The 16,564-nt window shown below is 33.9% G+C and overlaps 1 protein-coding gene across 6 annotated transcripts in view; it reads right to left on the reverse strand.

The window, feature by feature from the left end:
* The window catches only part of LUZP2 (leucine zipper protein 2), a 187,373-nt gene that overhangs the window by 85,592 nt on the left and 85,217 nt on the right, over positions 1-16,564 (reverse strand). For 5 of the 6 annotated variants that reach the window (XM_035329071.1, XM_035329072.1, XM_035329066.1 and 2 more), the window contains 2 exons: positions 13,834-13,915; positions 6,288-6,350 (listed from right to left, as the gene is read on the reverse strand). In XM_035329071.1, coding sequence (XP_035184962.1) covers positions 6,288-6,350; positions 13,834-13,915 — 145 coding nt within the window. The remainder of the gene's footprint in view (positions 1-6,287; positions 6,351-13,833; positions 13,916-16,564) is intronic. The other variant, XM_035329070.1, reaches the window with a different exon arrangement.

Raw genomic sequence — 16,564 nt, forward strand, 5'->3', positions numbered from 1 at the left:
GCAAAGGACAGAATACAGCTCTTTTAAACTTCATTAGTCAAGATGCTCTCTAATATTCCATGTTTTGCTGCCTTTTTGAAATAACATGAAGTGAAGAAAATACTAGGACTTACTACTCTTTTCCCTTAGCTTCAAATATACTGGCCATACTGATATAGAAATAACACAAAATAGAGTATCAGACAACACTAGCATCTCCCCATTGCCAAAGGCCCAAGCAATCTGATTTTCAACATCTCTATAGAAGCTCACATTAAGTAGCATCAGTACCCAGGAGCTCTAATTTTCTTTTTATTTTCTTTTTTTTTTTTTTTTTTTCATAGGAAATTGGTATTGGAAACACAGATTGCAAATGACACTTTTCTCTACAGACGATGCTTTGCTACAAATGACAAGTGCCTAAATTGGGATAAAAAGGTGTTACACAGTCTTGAGACTAGACAAGTATGACAAAATAAAGAATTTAGACATTTTGCAATTTTGGACTTAATGAAGGAGGGTGACAGAAATAAGAATTTAATAGGGAGTGCTTGGAAAACACTTGATGAGTCAAGATATCAGAATGACTTCAGAAAGATCACAAAAGAACACTGCTATGACTTTCAACACTAATTGAAAAGTCAACATACAAATGATATTGCACAAAATCAAAGCGGACAACCAAGACGTTGCGGTTAAGCACAGGATGAAAATAGATGCCTAATAGGTACACGTTTCATTTTTAATCTTCTCGTCCATTAAGGATACATTTTACCTAAACATTCACATTTTAATGTCTAGTGCACTTGCTTGTAGCTTCTGGCTCTGAATTAGATGCCTTAGAATGATGAATCTAGATTTAAAGAATGAATCAAGACGATAAAAATTTCGCAGTTCCTAGGATAGAGAGAGGTTCAGACTTATCCATTAAAATACCTTAATTGATTTTCTGATTATCCTTCAACAGAACCTGAAAAAGCACATCCTCTTGGGTATATAAGGGCGGGGAAACAGACTTTTAAAAACAAAGGCTTCTTCTAACATTCACTGTAGCTGCAGCTGCTATCATGTCACTACAAATATTATCTCACTAAGGGTCTGGATGCAGCAGAATTTGTTTACTTTATGATCTCAAATACTGTCCTAAGAACCATCCTCACTTGATTAAACTGCATTTCCAGCTTTTCATCATCATTTTCAGGACAAATGATACTGAAATAATTTTAAATGTCATTTCATTATTTTTTTTTTATTTTTTTTATTTTTTTTCTTAAATTCAAATGAAGTTGCGATAAGGCAAGAAGCAATATTGAATTTAAAGGTCTTTAGCAGACTATACTATTGGAAACTGGAACAATATTCCTGTTTATTTAACTTTTCTTTGACAGTGTCACTGCCTCTGATACTTATGGATGTTTTCTTCTGAATTGTAGAACCAATGCAATATCCAAAGAGGTAGCAGAACTTTACCCAACTTATTTTCTGCATGGGGACAGAGTTTTATACTTAGAAAACTCACAGTTAATTTTATATACTGAGTACAAATAGAGTAGAATTACAATGTCTTCCTATATAGGATAGTGTCAGGATGCAGTTTCAAAGCCTTAAAATTTCATTTCTGCTTCACTAAGGGAGTTCCTTTTTTTTCCACCATAATTCAATGCAATTCGATTGAATTCACCCTGCAGGGCATGAAATTCCCGATAGATCAGGTGGGACTTTAGACTGCCATGACTTTGCCTTTTATTAGTGCAGCTAAGCACAGAGACATTGAAGAAAATTCTGTTTTAGGATGATTTACTTGACACTAAAGCTATAAGCACAATTTATACATGAATAGAACAAACGTATTGCTTACAAGGTAGTTATTTAAAACAATGCTTCTAAGCAGAAAGAACACATTACTGGGAGCTACAGCCAGATCCATTTTCCACTCTTGGTTTACTTTGTATTGCCTGTATTACTATGTGTCTTTCATGTAATTCATGTTTTTCAAAGTTCTGCTGCAGCCTAAACAGGAAAGAAATCTATTGCCTTATATAAAGCGCTATACCGACTTAATAAAAACATGGAATTGTTTTAAGTAGAATGTGTAAAGAGATGAACATACTTTAATGCAGGTATACACAGAGATAGAGCAAAACAGCTTCCCCACAGATCATGAGAAACTATACCATCATATCATCTCTAATCAAATGTAATAAAATTATTTTCATTAGAGCTTTTTTTTTTTTTTAAAAAAAAAAAAAAAATACATAGTTATACTTAAGTACAATGTGAGGCAACTATAACACATCTATGTGACAAAGCTGAATAACATTTCACTACCTCTCCATACAGAATATCAGTAATGATAGCATTTATCAAATTTTGGGAGGAAATCCTAACTTGCTTATCTCAAGAAAATTACACATAAATGTGTATCAGCTGGAAGTCTTATATATTTTTTCAAGTGTTGTAGGAAGCACTGAGAGAACTCAAAGAGGAATGTTTAGACACAATCACTATGTACTGTATACAGCACTTTTTCCCCTCCACACCAGGGGCAATTTTTCTTGCCAACTGTTTTTACAAAACCTTGAGCAACCTGAAAATTACCTTTCTGTACACTGTCCTCTCCTCATATGCTACAGCACAGCTTCTGCATTCAGTTACAGTGCTGCTGTTGTCTGTTCCTATCTCTGAATTGCAAAGTTGAATGACAGTAGTTGAATGTCCTGAAACACCAGAACTGAATGGGGAATTTTTACAGCCATGGGAAAGTCTGAGATTGCCGAATTAAAAATATGCCAATATAAATAGACAGTAAATGCAATATTTGAAAGAAGGGCAACAGTAGATATGAAAGGAATTCCATTTTTATTGTGTCTCTATCCATCTGTATGCAGATAGAACTGTCTTTTAATTATATATAAAATACCATCTATTAATTAAATATACAGAATACCCAATCTTACTAACAGGTTTCTTAAAAGCGTACTGTATATCCACTGATTGGAGGTAGGGCTTAGATGAACACCGTTTCCTCAAAATCATACCATTTATTTTGTCCATCTCTTTATCAAACTATGAAGTCCTTAGGGAGGTGTTCAATAACAATAACAGAAATTCCAGAAAATCTGTTGTTAGTGGACTTTTAGGCAACTGGCAACATACTATAACAGTTTTATTAAAAAGCCATTAGGTAGCCATAGCTATTAGTTCCTTCTCCACACACTAGTTAAAGCACAGGACTAAACAATCCTATCAAATCTATCTCATGGCAAGTTTAGTTAAGTCAACTTATGTCGGCTATTAGAAGAGATGTCTTTACTGAAAAGGCTGTGTGGCACTGGAATAGGCTGCCCTTGGAAGTGGCATAGTCACCATCTCTAAACGTCTTCAAGAAATGGATAGATTTAAAACTCAGTAGCACGGTTTAGTGGTGAACTTTAGTACTAGGCTAAAAGATTGGAATAGATGATCTTAGAGCTCCTTTTTCCAACCTCATTGGATTCCGTGACTCTAAGAAAAGCATGCTGGAGCTTCTGATTTCCAGGCCACTCTAGGATCATATTGCTTCTTCAATCACAAATACTGTTCTGTATTTCCTCCTAAAATATATGCAAAATAAACAGTGCCTGCAATCTTTTCCAACAGTTTGTGGAAACCTTAAAAGATGACAACATAAAAAATGAAAATATTTCAGATAGTTTGAATAAATTAAAAACAAACAAAAAGCATACAATTTATGCAGACTTTTTCCAGTTTTTATCTATGTGAAAGTGTTTGGATAGAATGCATATGCTATACCGGAATGGAAATACAATCAGTATTTACATTAACCTTCACCTCTCCCACTCTCCTCTTTGTCCAGCCCTCTTCTTTTCCAGCTGCAGTTCATTGCTTTTCCAAAACATATAGGCATGTAAAAGCCTTGCAAAAGCCTAAAAATAGGACTTGATAAGTTCTCACGCAATTTTATAACCAGAAAATACTTACTAAACATCAAGACTGAATTATGATTATCAAACAATCTCGCCAAGGCGGTACCATCTACCCTAGATGAATTTTAACTAGAGTATTGCATTAACTTCCTTTTAAGAATGTCCTATTAGAGAGTCAAAAGTTTCCCTTTAGTCAGTACCCATTACGCAGACTCTTTACCCATAACTGGAGCTATACCAGATGTGGGTTCATTACTCATGTTCAGATTCTCTCTTAAGAATATTGTGCAAGTCATGCTAAAATTTCCCTTGTGACCCTTAAATTGGAAAAATAAATTCAATTACACTGCCTTGGTGCAAGAAGTACTTTCCAAGCAGCATAGTTTTTTGTTTCTTCATTTTTTAAATAAAGTTTGGCATTTCAAAGTAGAGAAAGTTTATATTTACATTTGTAAATACTGAGGATGTGAACCTAAAGAAACATTTTAGATGACAACCACCCAGAAATCGTACGATATTTTTCCACATTCAGTTAAGATTACAAATATTGTCTTACAAGAATGGTACAGCCATACTTTTTACTTGTTCAGAGTATTAATTTTTCCACGTAAAATGTTGTAAAATGTGTATATGTGATCCAGTCCCAGGGAAACATTTTAGTACTATTTCCTAAAAAGAGTTATTCACATGCAGCTTGAAAACAAAGTCTTCATAGAAGTGCCAGTGGCTGACAAAGATTAGCAAACAAATATAAACCAACATAAAATTGCACTGTATGATGCAGTCTTTGCTTAGTAATGAGCACAAGCACAGAAAAATCATAATTCAGCAATTAGGCTCATTGTTGTTCAATCATATATATACTTGTGTACTTAATCACTATTCTCTGCTCCCCCACCCCATCTTTTTCCCCCCTCCCATATGATCAGCATCATCTATATTAGCTCTTTTCTCTTTTTGGTATCTAAAGGACAGTACAATGTGTATGACATGCATAATGAAAGTATGTATACTCTTTATTTGTAAAGCTAATATAGCAGCTTCAGATTTAGGTAGAACATGTGCTAAGAGTTTCTAATGCTTTCCACAAAGCAGGCCTAATGTGACTCAAGTTTAGAATAGAAAGTGTTGAGGTCTCTGCTACAGGGGAAATAAAACAAACAAAACAAAAACATACTAAATATTCTTGTGTTCCACTATTTCATTTCGTCCGATAAAAGCTTTTCTACCTGGGCTAATTAGTAAAACAAAAAGATAAAAGCCATTAAGAGTTATATTCCAATTTTAGAGACTAAGCCCAGCAGTTTCTCTACTGAATAGTACCAAACAAACGAGAACCACCCCATTATCATTTCAACCGGGAGGGAAAATACCTACTGATAGGGTACTCTAGGATACTTCATAGGTTATAGCATCAATCACTAACATACATTGAAATAGTTTTTCTAAATGTACATTGTCATTTTTGGTTGCTTTTGCTTTTGAAATATTTCACTGAACACTTATCTTCCTACTTCAATAATGTATGTTTTAAATATGGAGTCAAATCATAACTTTTTTCAGCATAAAGTCTGAATGAAGATTTTCCTGATTCTACATAATGGAAACTAGATGAAAAAAAGGGGGTAAAAGCATGTACCAAAAAGGTACAGGTTAAGATGTATTATGTTTGGTCCATTTGTACTCAGCCATTTGAATAAGATGAATTGAAATACAATGTACTAACTACGTATAGAAAAGCAATAGCAATGTCAGGATACTTTTCTTTCCTGTTTTATCTTTCCACCTTTAACTTTCAATAAGTTTATTTTTAGGATCATGCAGTGCTCATGAATTTTTACAAATATGATAAAAGCTCAGATACTATCCTTGGGTAAATTTAGCACTCATATCATGGTTTTGAAAAATAACTACCTCAAGTCAAAACCAATCTTTCGTTTATATATGTGGATTAATCAAGTAAATCATTGTCCATTATTTTTCATTCTTAGTTAATAAGCAGATATAGGTTTGGTATGAATTAAAGAACTATATTAGAAAAGAAGATTGAAATAATTATATATTTGTTTTATTAGCCCATTCAGTCTAAATTTATTTTTTTACAGTCTTGAAATAGCACAATATTCTAAGTAAAATTAATTTCTGTGATGAAATATTATACATATTACTTGATATTCTGCAGAGACACATCACAGTAAGTACAGATACTTCCATCATTCCACAATTTTAACACAAGACGGGGATAAATACTGATACATTTCTTTGCTTTCTCTGTTGAATATTTGAGTAAAATCTTAAACATATTCAATAATGTTCAAAAATTGAAACTTGTTTGAAAATATCTTCTTGTATCTATTGTTGACAATTACACATTCCTCTTACCTCGTTTTGGAGGTCACGGATCATTTTGCTTTTTCTTTCCATTTCAGTCTTCAAAAAGTTAATCTAGAAGTTTTTAAAAAAAATGCTGAGTGAGTTTTTGAAACGTAGGTAAACATCATCTCAACCTTTTTTTGTTTGTTTGTTTGTTTGTTTTTGTACTGGCTGAATAAAATACAATTATATCTGGCCCTAACAAGGTATCTAGTTCCGAGTATCTTAGAAAACTATTGTCGGTTAACCAAATTGGTATAGGTCACAGTTATTTACTGAATAATCTATAAATGCATACTATGCATACTATAATATGTACTAGGACACATATAATGAAAAGAAGAAAATCACTGCATAAAAAGGCTTTGTACCAGTAGATATAGTATTTGTTCTTTGCAGTGAAGTCCAAGGTGATCTTAAGAAAATTCAAGATTTTTACAAAAATATTATCTGACATTATAGTCTATAATATTTTAACCATCTAAGGACACCACATCTATAACAGCAGGTTTCAGTTACTTCATTCAAATGCTATGTTACTGGCACTAACAAGATGAAGTTCTCAATTCCCATCAGACTGATCTGTGGAATAAAGTGTAATTTATATATACAGGTGTTTGAATTTGGTCCTTTGTCCTTTTTTATTTCAAACACTTGTCTTGGAAGGTAAAAATTCCCATCTTAGTTTATCAAAGAGTTCAAAATGTAGTTTTTACAAATCAGCCAAAGTTTCTCTTAGGAATCGGCTTTCCTCTGGACTTAAAGAACATAATGGGGAAAAGGAGATAGTGATTATAACAACTAAGATTAAATCAACACAGTCTCTTTGCTTTAAGGTATCCACAAGCATCTTCCTCCATTTTGCACAATTCTCATACTTATATACCCAGTACCCCATTCATTGTTCTCTCCACCATTGATCCAACACTTTACTAACAGTCGTGGAAAACTACAGCTCATCTGCCACTGCAGGAAACTTGTTAAGAAAAACAAAATCTCAGAATAAACGTTTACTTTCTGAGTTAGACTACAAATAAGCTAACCTAGAACATAAGGTTTTGAATATCACACAGATCAAAAATGACAGGGAATCTGTGCAATGTGACAGCTGTTCTTAGAATCACATACACACTCAAGTAGGTAGATGTCAGTAATTTAGCCATCACTGGGCTTGACATCAATCTTATCAATATCAAAAGAAAAGTCAGAGAACACTATGACTTAATAGAGCAAAATCAGTAGGGGGGAACATGAGACAAGTATCAACTGACACACATAACAGAGCTTCTTTTTTAAATGCTTCCCAAATTTTGTCTAAATAATTAGGTAGGTTATGGAAACTCTATATGTACAGATACCAGTGAGGATCATGTTTTAACAAAAGATGAACATATTCAGTACTTCTCTAGCGATTATGTCTGCAAATAATGAAATTTGGTCTGTGTACAATGTATAATAAATATCAAGTTTTTGCACAACAACAAAAGTCACAATCTAAGTATGAGGTCAGGATTAACTGAAAAAATAAGAAATTATCTATTCACATGATACATTTTCTGCTGTTTGAAAGATTTGTAAACTACCGTTTGATGCTTACAAAAAATACATTGCTGTGTTAAAGAGCATTCTTTTTCTTCACCCTAATTCTCAAGGGAATGTTAATATTCCTTCAGAGCATATCATGTCTATCTAAACATGAATATATATGAAATACCGAAAAAGATATGGTAACAGATTTATTGACTGAGTGCTCTCTATAAATAGCCTGCAAATATAAGCTTGGATCTTCCAGAGAAGAGATATCTAAGGCACCACAAAACTGTTATTTTAACCAGCAAGTGAAACCAGTAATTCATGTTAATTTCTCCTCACATATACATGCATCTGATATCGCTTTTACAGACATTTTAAATAGTGCTAACTTACACATTTTCATTATTCAAGCAAGCTAAAACTGCAAGAACACTCCTTTTTCTTAAAAGCTATACCAGCATTAATAAGGAGCCATTCATTTTTGCTTGCATATTACAGCAGCATTTTTAGAGCTGTTCTACTAAACTTCTAACAGCTGAAGAGCCACTTAGTCATAATGTATATCCGTAGACAGCTACATAGGAGGGATTTATATGGCATGGCTACTGGAACTACTATAGAAATAATCCATCTATCCATTTAAGTACATCTATGTCTATCATTTCATGCTTTAAGGCACATGAGTCTGTACCAGATTATTTGCATGATGCTTTCAGTCAGTCCCAAGGACAGGGAATAATAATTTTGCTTCAGAATCTAAGTCATAATGTACAGTTTAGGGGCAAATTGCAGTGCACAAACTTCTTTTCAAGAACAAGTGTAAGATTTGGCTTTCTGTCTCCAAATCTTGATAGCGTAATACACATGAATAGGTTTTTAAGCTCAGCTTTAATATAAATGTACACAAAATGAAAAAAATTGAAACTATGAAACTTTCTACATAGAATCATAGAATGGCTTGGGTTGCAAGTCACCCTTCGGGATCCCCGAGTTCCAAACCTCCTGCCATGGGCAGGGACACCTCCCACCAGACCAGGTTGCTCAAAACCCCATCAAACCCGGCTTAGAGTACTTCCAGGGATGGGGCATCAACAGCTGCTCTGGGCCTGTTCCAGGCCCAGGCTCTGCAACCTGTTCCAGGGCCTCAACACCCTCATAGGAAATAATTTCTTCCTAATATCTAACCTAAATGTACCCTTATTTAAAGCTACATCTTTTCCACTTCCTACCCGCTCTTTTTTCTTGTTTGACATTCAGCTCTTTCTTAACATTGGCTGTCTTTAATTACTATCTAGCTGTAATTATGAAAATACATAATGAAAATGTATTGGTGTTCTAAGGCTGAACTTTGCAATATTAAGCAAGGACACTGCTTCTGTCTCCTGGAGACAGACATCCAAGGTACTCTCAGAGCTTTGTGTGCTTCAGAGCTCATTATGTTTATTAAAGGCAACAGCTTCCATCCAGTAGCCTTTACTCACAGCAGTCTGTGACCTTGAAACGTTCAAATTAAATTTTCCCCTATCGAAATACAGAATGCTTTAGCAGATGGCAGTGATCTAATTCTAAGAGTCAGACAATAGTTAGTTATTCACTACAGACGAAGGATGAAGGAATACCAATATAAAGTCATTACTGCACAGTCAAAGCCTAGCTGTACGCTTATTCGCTTACCTCCAGACATCTTGTACATTGTTCAGGACTCAGACCTGAACAGTTAAGATAGGACTGAAATACGCTCACCAACACTTATCTACTTAGGTAATATTTCATAGCCCTTGTATACTCAATATTCATTTTAATCGTCTTACTTTCAAGTTAATGGAGGAGTTGATTGCAAAAGCCAGAGAGAATGGGTTACACTATTACATTTAAACATTTTTTTTATTTTTTTTTTTTTAAATCCCACCTCTGGAAGAAAGTGTTTGGCAAAGCGTTAGATTCTTCTGAAAGCAAAACTAAACATATTTTTTTGGCTATTATGATTTCTTAGATGAACATAACTTTTAAGTTGTAAGCTGTATTTTAATCAAGAAACGTTTTTGTCACAGACATCTAGGACTTGAACCTGTCATAAGAATTGTTAGTAAACAAAACACATTGCTTAAGTGAAATGGACATTCTATCTTTTTATGAAAAACATTGTAAGCATGAGTTGAACATAGTTCTAAAGATCCTTGTTTGTCAGTGAATATCTCTGAAATCAATTTTGCATGTTCTATTTGTATTTTACTACTAAGAACACCCTACTGATATCAAATTAACCATATCATTGTTTATTTATTTATTTATTTTACAGATCATGAACAATCTATTACTTAATTCTAATTTTTCATAGTGAATACCAAGAAGCTGGGGAAAAAAAAATAGATTTTATGCTGACATTTTTTGCTTTATTTTGACAGACTGTATGACAATTGTATTGTCAAACAAGTCCATCACCATGTCTTTTTAAAAATTGTTACCATGATATAAAACAGCAGCAGGAACAAAATGAAAAGGTAGTCCTAGCTTCATCTACTTACTCTACCTTCCCTGTTTTTTTCTCCCTATCCTCAAGTGCATTTTCCTGTTTCATTTTTCACTTTCTCACTCGTCAAGAGCAGTTCATCTCATTTTCTAGACTTTGAAGTTAATGGAAAACAGCTTCGCAAATTTTTTCCTTCCTAAAAAAAATAGTTGTATAATCAAGGATATTAATAGTTAGTGTAAAGTGCAGACAAGTGAAGAGCCCTTGTACAAAAACCTCTCAAGGGTTTGTTAACCTAGTGCAGAGATACAGAATCACTACTTATCTATGTATTCAAGTTCACTGAAAAAAATAAAACACTTGAAAGTTACATAAATGTGTCATATGTCTTTGTTAACAAATGTGAAAATTGGCCCATACTTCCTAATTCAGTTTCTTGAAGAAGTAATCCCACCTCACATTTACACATAGTTTGACTTCATTAAGTGCACTACAACCTATTATAAACTACGTTGGTAATTATTAAATGCATATCAGAAAGCTCTATCAGCCTTCTACCTGTTGGCTAAAGAGGCCAACAGGTTATATGGATTTTTCCTATACAGACAGAACATTTTGTATATGTATGGTACACCTAAGTCCAGCAGAATGCTCTTAACAAACATCATTTTAGATTTTTTTTTTGAAAGATAAATAATCCATAGTTCTATTGTGAGCTGGCTGGTAGACCAGAGAAGCTCCTCACAACACAAAGCATTCTGGAAGTCTGCATTTGTCCTTGAACTTTGCAACATAGAACTATTTGAAAATTTAAACCATCCTCACCACGAGAGTTCTCCTCTGCACATTTTAGTATCCTGGATAGAGGCATGAATTGAACCTAATTCTGCCATATAATTTCTAGGAAAAAAAAAAAAAAAAAAAAAAAAAAAAGCTTGCCCTAACATGCTTGGCTTCTCTAATCCTAAAGAGTTAATAAATTAATTAATTCAAGGCTAAACATGCACAACAAATTTCATAACATTTGTGCTATTCTTCATAACTGTTGCTGACAAATCATTTGCGCAAATAGTAGTGAAAAGTGTTGCTGTATGTTGCAAAGGATTTGGTTCTGAAGTGTAATGCATTGCTGTAGCTTTAGCATCTTTTTTTCGTTTGGTTTACTCCAAGCCCTTCAATACTTCCCAGGTTATTTTTCATGTGATTTGACGGATGTAATTCTTGTAAATTCTTGCATACTCTTTTGGATTTACATAACTGAGACACTCATTACCATCACACAGATCACATGTTCCCCATTGAACATATACAAACAATTAACATGCTGTAAGCATTGTATTATGTCTCCTCAAAAAGAGCAGAAAATGAATATATATATATCCAGCCACTGTTTTCTCCAGCATTTAATGCACATGGCTTGGAGAAATGTAATTTTATTCTTATTTACTCAGATAAAAATCAATATTTAGTTCACTGAGTCCTGTAGAATAAAATGTGCTTAAGTTTGATTAGAAACAAGACTCACAATTCATTGAATTATAATTAAATTCAAGCTTCCATTCTCAAGCTACTCGTGCCTCAAAGTACCTAGACCTTCTTTCAAAGCAGTTATATTGCTTTTAAAAATACAGGAAACAGAGAAACCATCTGAAGAGTAACACTGTGTGACAGTAATAATATTTATTTCTATTTCTATTGCAGCTTTCATCTGAGGACCCTGAAGCGCTTTTTGAATATTCATTCAGTCTCACAGTATTGGTGAGTTTCATTATATACCTCATACCCTGCGGCATAAAGAAATAAATGTCACAAGCCAAGGAGCCAGTATTGCTTTCCTTAAAATCAGTGGCAGATTTAGTACGCTGTTATTGGCAAGTTTTAGAATACAGCTCAAGAGTTCAGTTTCTCTAACCATCTGACAAGTCCAAGTTCATTTCTATTATCAATTCAGAACGTTTTTTTTTGTTGTTGTTTGTTTGTTTGTTTTTTTTTTTGGTGCGTGTGTGTTTTCATTGTTGCTAGTTCCTTTGTTTTCCTGTTTTGTGCTCTTCCCAGGTTCTGTGCTGGAGGCTGAGTTTATGCAAGGCACTGTTGCTCAAGTTAAAAAGATAGCATTACATCATAAAAAACAGCCAATAATCCATTCATTACAGCTGAGATTTATTTAACGCAGCAGGATTAATTTTCAATATCAAAATCTAATATACAGATTAAAAAAAAGTTTTCCACTTTTTCACTCTTAATTCATAAGGCTAGAATTTGCTCTGCCACCAAAGCATCAGTGCATCTGGAAAAAACAACTTTGGAAAAGCATGTTTTGCATACTTATCAGAGAGGATTAAGTTCTAATTTCTTATTTCAGGACAATATAACTTGCCTTAGTACAAGATCTTAAAACAAGGACAGATTTATATATGTTCATAATAATTGACAAATTTATATATGTATATAAAATATACACACACACACTCTTCCCTGATTACCAAGGAAGATGCAAGATATTCTTTTCAAGGTTCAATTCAGCTTTCAGTTTACTTATTTTTTCCCACTCAAGAAGAGAAGGCGGCTTTTATTCTCCGTAGAAGCCTACAAGTGCCAACAATCAAGTACTTATATGTTGTGGGGCATGAAGGATCAGGTAAAACAGTATCTTTACCCTTCTGACGTCTCAGCAACAAAGGGAAAAAAAAAAGAGTGCTTTCAAAGATGATCTCAATTGAAAGAAAGCTGAAAGAGAAATACTTACTTCAAAATCTACCTTGTTTCTAATTAGAAGGGAGCATGTAAAACTATTATATTTATATATTATAAATACATAGTATATATTTATAACCAAAATCCAGTATGATCCATAGAAATGACAATTCAAAACTATATGGAAATTCAGGTTAAGCATTGATGTTACAAATGCTTAAGTCTATAGTTGAAGGACCTACATGTGCCTTCCCAGCCTACATATATCTAAGAATTAAACAGATTTTAATTTTTTTTTCCCCTGTGATAGCAAAATCTGGCTACTTATGTCCCACAGCATTACAGTGCTATACACAAATCCAACTAATTGTACTACTTATCCAGAATTAAAGCATTAAATCTTAATGGGACTTACTACCTTCGTGTAGTGACAATTATATCTTATTATATGATCAAAATCAAACTTTCTGGTGTTTATTTTCTTGCTGAAAATCAGTAGCAATTCAAAAAAGTCAACGACAGTATGACAACATAAACTGGTATAGATGAGACATGAGGGTCCATAAAGGTAACCTCATCATTGTAAGGACTTAGTTCCAAACCTCAGAGAGGCTAGGTACACACATCTAAATCCTACAGAAATTAGTGAAGATGAATATCGTAGGATTTGACTTTCACCACATCCTTTCTTCTGAAGCTTTCAACATACTTGAAACATAAGATTTTAACATAAGATTTTTTAATTTTTATTTTTAAATGTGTAAACATACTTGAGATTACAACAAACTGCTGAGGCATGAGGTTTTAAAAAAAAGACAGAAGGAAAAAGTAATGGAAGAGGGACAGGGAATCACTCACGGTAGCTTGCTGCTTTTCTGCTTTTTCAGCTGCCTCATTAAGCTGCTTTTGAAAGGCCTCCTGGAGAGATTTCATTTCTTCCCTAGTTTGTTGAAAACACAGAACACAAACTTCATCACAATTATCCATTAAGAAATTATTCTTCACTTTCAAGAAAAGGCACCTTTAATTATTCAGAGTAATGGACAGATGTACTGTATCTACAGGTGTTGCTAATAACACTACAATGACCCCATGAACTGTAGCACCAATGCAAGACAAATTACCTGTGATGAAAATTGTCTACCTTTCACATCTACCAAGCAGCATGCTGTGCAAAACATCTGCCAGTGCATAATTTCTAGCAAGAGATTGGCACAATAAGAGCTAGAAAAGCAGGCTACTGAAAATACACTGAAGTGGCACCACATTAATACCAACAACTTGTTAAAAAAAAGTAATAAAAATAGTCTGATATTATTCAGCTTTCACTTGGCTCTTTCTAGAGGGAACCAAGAGGAAATTCAGTAGAAGATTCTGGCATACAACTGGACAAGAGAAAAAAAAAAAAATAATTGTTTGGACTGTTTATTTGAATCAAAAAAGCTTTGCATTACTGATGCAATCAGAAAATTTCTCCAAAGATGATTGCAGCAAACTGAGATCCTCTGCTGGCCATCTCTTTGTACCCACATGACACATTTTGGAGTTGTTACTTAGTACCAGAGTGACATATTTCAGAACAGCTGCAGAGCATTATTAGTGCTGCTGCTTGCATGGAATAAGGACCAACGTAGAACTGGGTTTATATACAGCTGATAATTAAACCCAATGCAAAGTAAATTGGAGTGGAAGGCTTCTAGTTCAGACAAGAACAGAATTGGTGAGCTGCTGTTTCTTAGCTGACACCTCTATTACTTTCGCAATTTTGGGAAGGTTGGTACAAACAGATTTAACTGAGATAGTGACTGAGCAGCATGAAACCAATGTATCATCAGCACAGTACAGCTGCATTTATTGTATAAACAGATGTGATCATTCCAAAACATTGATGGTGCACAAGAATAACAAAACTGGAGACACCATAGTAAGTGACCAAATTTTACTTGCAGCTTGAGAAGTACTGAAGAACTCATGCAAAAGGAATAATAATAATAAAAAAATCTAATGTGAAGTCAGCAGAGCTAGCACAAGCCAAGATTCTAGCACTCCAAACTTTACTGTATCATCCATCACCACAGGAAATAATTGAAGCAGTGCTCACAGACCAGACAGAGCTCACATTTGTCCAAACCAAGTTTATTGTAAGATTAATATTATAATATATTTTGGATTGTGGATCAAATACAGCACATTTAAGTGTTGAATCCTAAGTTCACTGTTCTTGACTTACTGCAGAAGTATTGCCTGAGTTTCTTGGCAAATAAACTGTGAAGATTTGCTAAATCCTATGAGGGGGATTCCTTGGCACACTGTTAACAGTTGCTTCTTATACTGGACTTCCATAGCTCTCAAAGTAAAATGCAGTGAGCTTGTAAACAGTTTTCAAGTACCCATTATAGTTCCAAGGCATTTTCTTGAAGTATATATTAAAAGCCTTTTCTTTGCTGCAGGAGAGTGAGGGTTGCTCAGTAGCATACTGCATGTTGCATTGATTCCCAGTCTGTGTCTGGGAACTGCTGCTGTGCAGTAGTATACTTGGTAGTAGTTACCCTTAGAAGCATAGGTTTACATTTCCTTTTGGATAGACTTTCGGACCAAGAGGATGTTTAACAAAGATATTAGGAAAATAACATGGAGTATATGACTAATGTATTTAGTTTTCCCTTAGGCTGCTGGGTTTTCCTATCAGCAACTCAGAACATCTATTCACTGCGTAGTCTTAATACTTGTAAATCACTTAATGTCACTACTTTACATAAGAGTTGCACAACAGTCAAACCACTGCAAAAACACAATTATGTATGAAGGATAGAGCCCATGGCAGGGGCAGCTATGATGCTGAGAAATACACCTTTCAGTTATATCAAATCCATAAAACATGTAAGTGTTTAAATAGGATAATTGCTGAACTAAATGCTTTAATCATTTGATGGATTTATCTGGAATATCTGAAAGATTCTGATGTATGTGATCCTTCTCCATGGATGTAAAAATGAAAAGTTCTGTAGTATTTCATTATGGCTTCAATTTGTTTTGTATTGAAGAACTGAAGATCATTGTATTACAAGCCTTCTATACAACCGCGTAATTTTCTATGTACTTCTACTAAATGCAGTATCAGCAATAAAAGGAATAAAGAATTTAAATATTGCATTTCTAATAATGAAGGCAGTATGCACTGTACTTTAAGTTTTTAATATATGTTTTTCTTTCTAGACAAAAAATTGAGAAACCTATTGTTTCAGATGACGTGACCGCTCCCTATATTAGTTATGTTTGAAACCCAATATTTAAGAGAATTAGGTCACACCATGCTGAGAAATAACAGTACTAATGAAGAGAAAGTGTCACGTAGAAGGGTCAAAACCCTTTTCATTAGCAGTTATCTCACTGTAGCATTTTAATGCCTTTTCCTCATATATGTCCAATATCAGCTTGTATGTCATTTGTTTTCAAATTTTCCCTGAATAACATTCCTTGCCTTTATTTTACTGTTGCTCTTATGATCAGCAGCACCCAGACTACATTAGTGTTTATAATTTACGGCAGAAAAATGGATGGTCTTTCATAATCTTACATCTTTTTGTCT

Source organism: Oxyura jamaicensis, chromosome 5 (assembly GCF_011077185.1).
Source record: "Oxyura jamaicensis isolate SHBP4307 breed ruddy duck chromosome 5, BPBGC_Ojam_1.0, whole genome shotgun sequence".
NCBI classification, from domain to species: Eukaryota; Metazoa; Chordata; class Aves; order Anseriformes; family Anatidae; genus Oxyura; species Oxyura jamaicensis.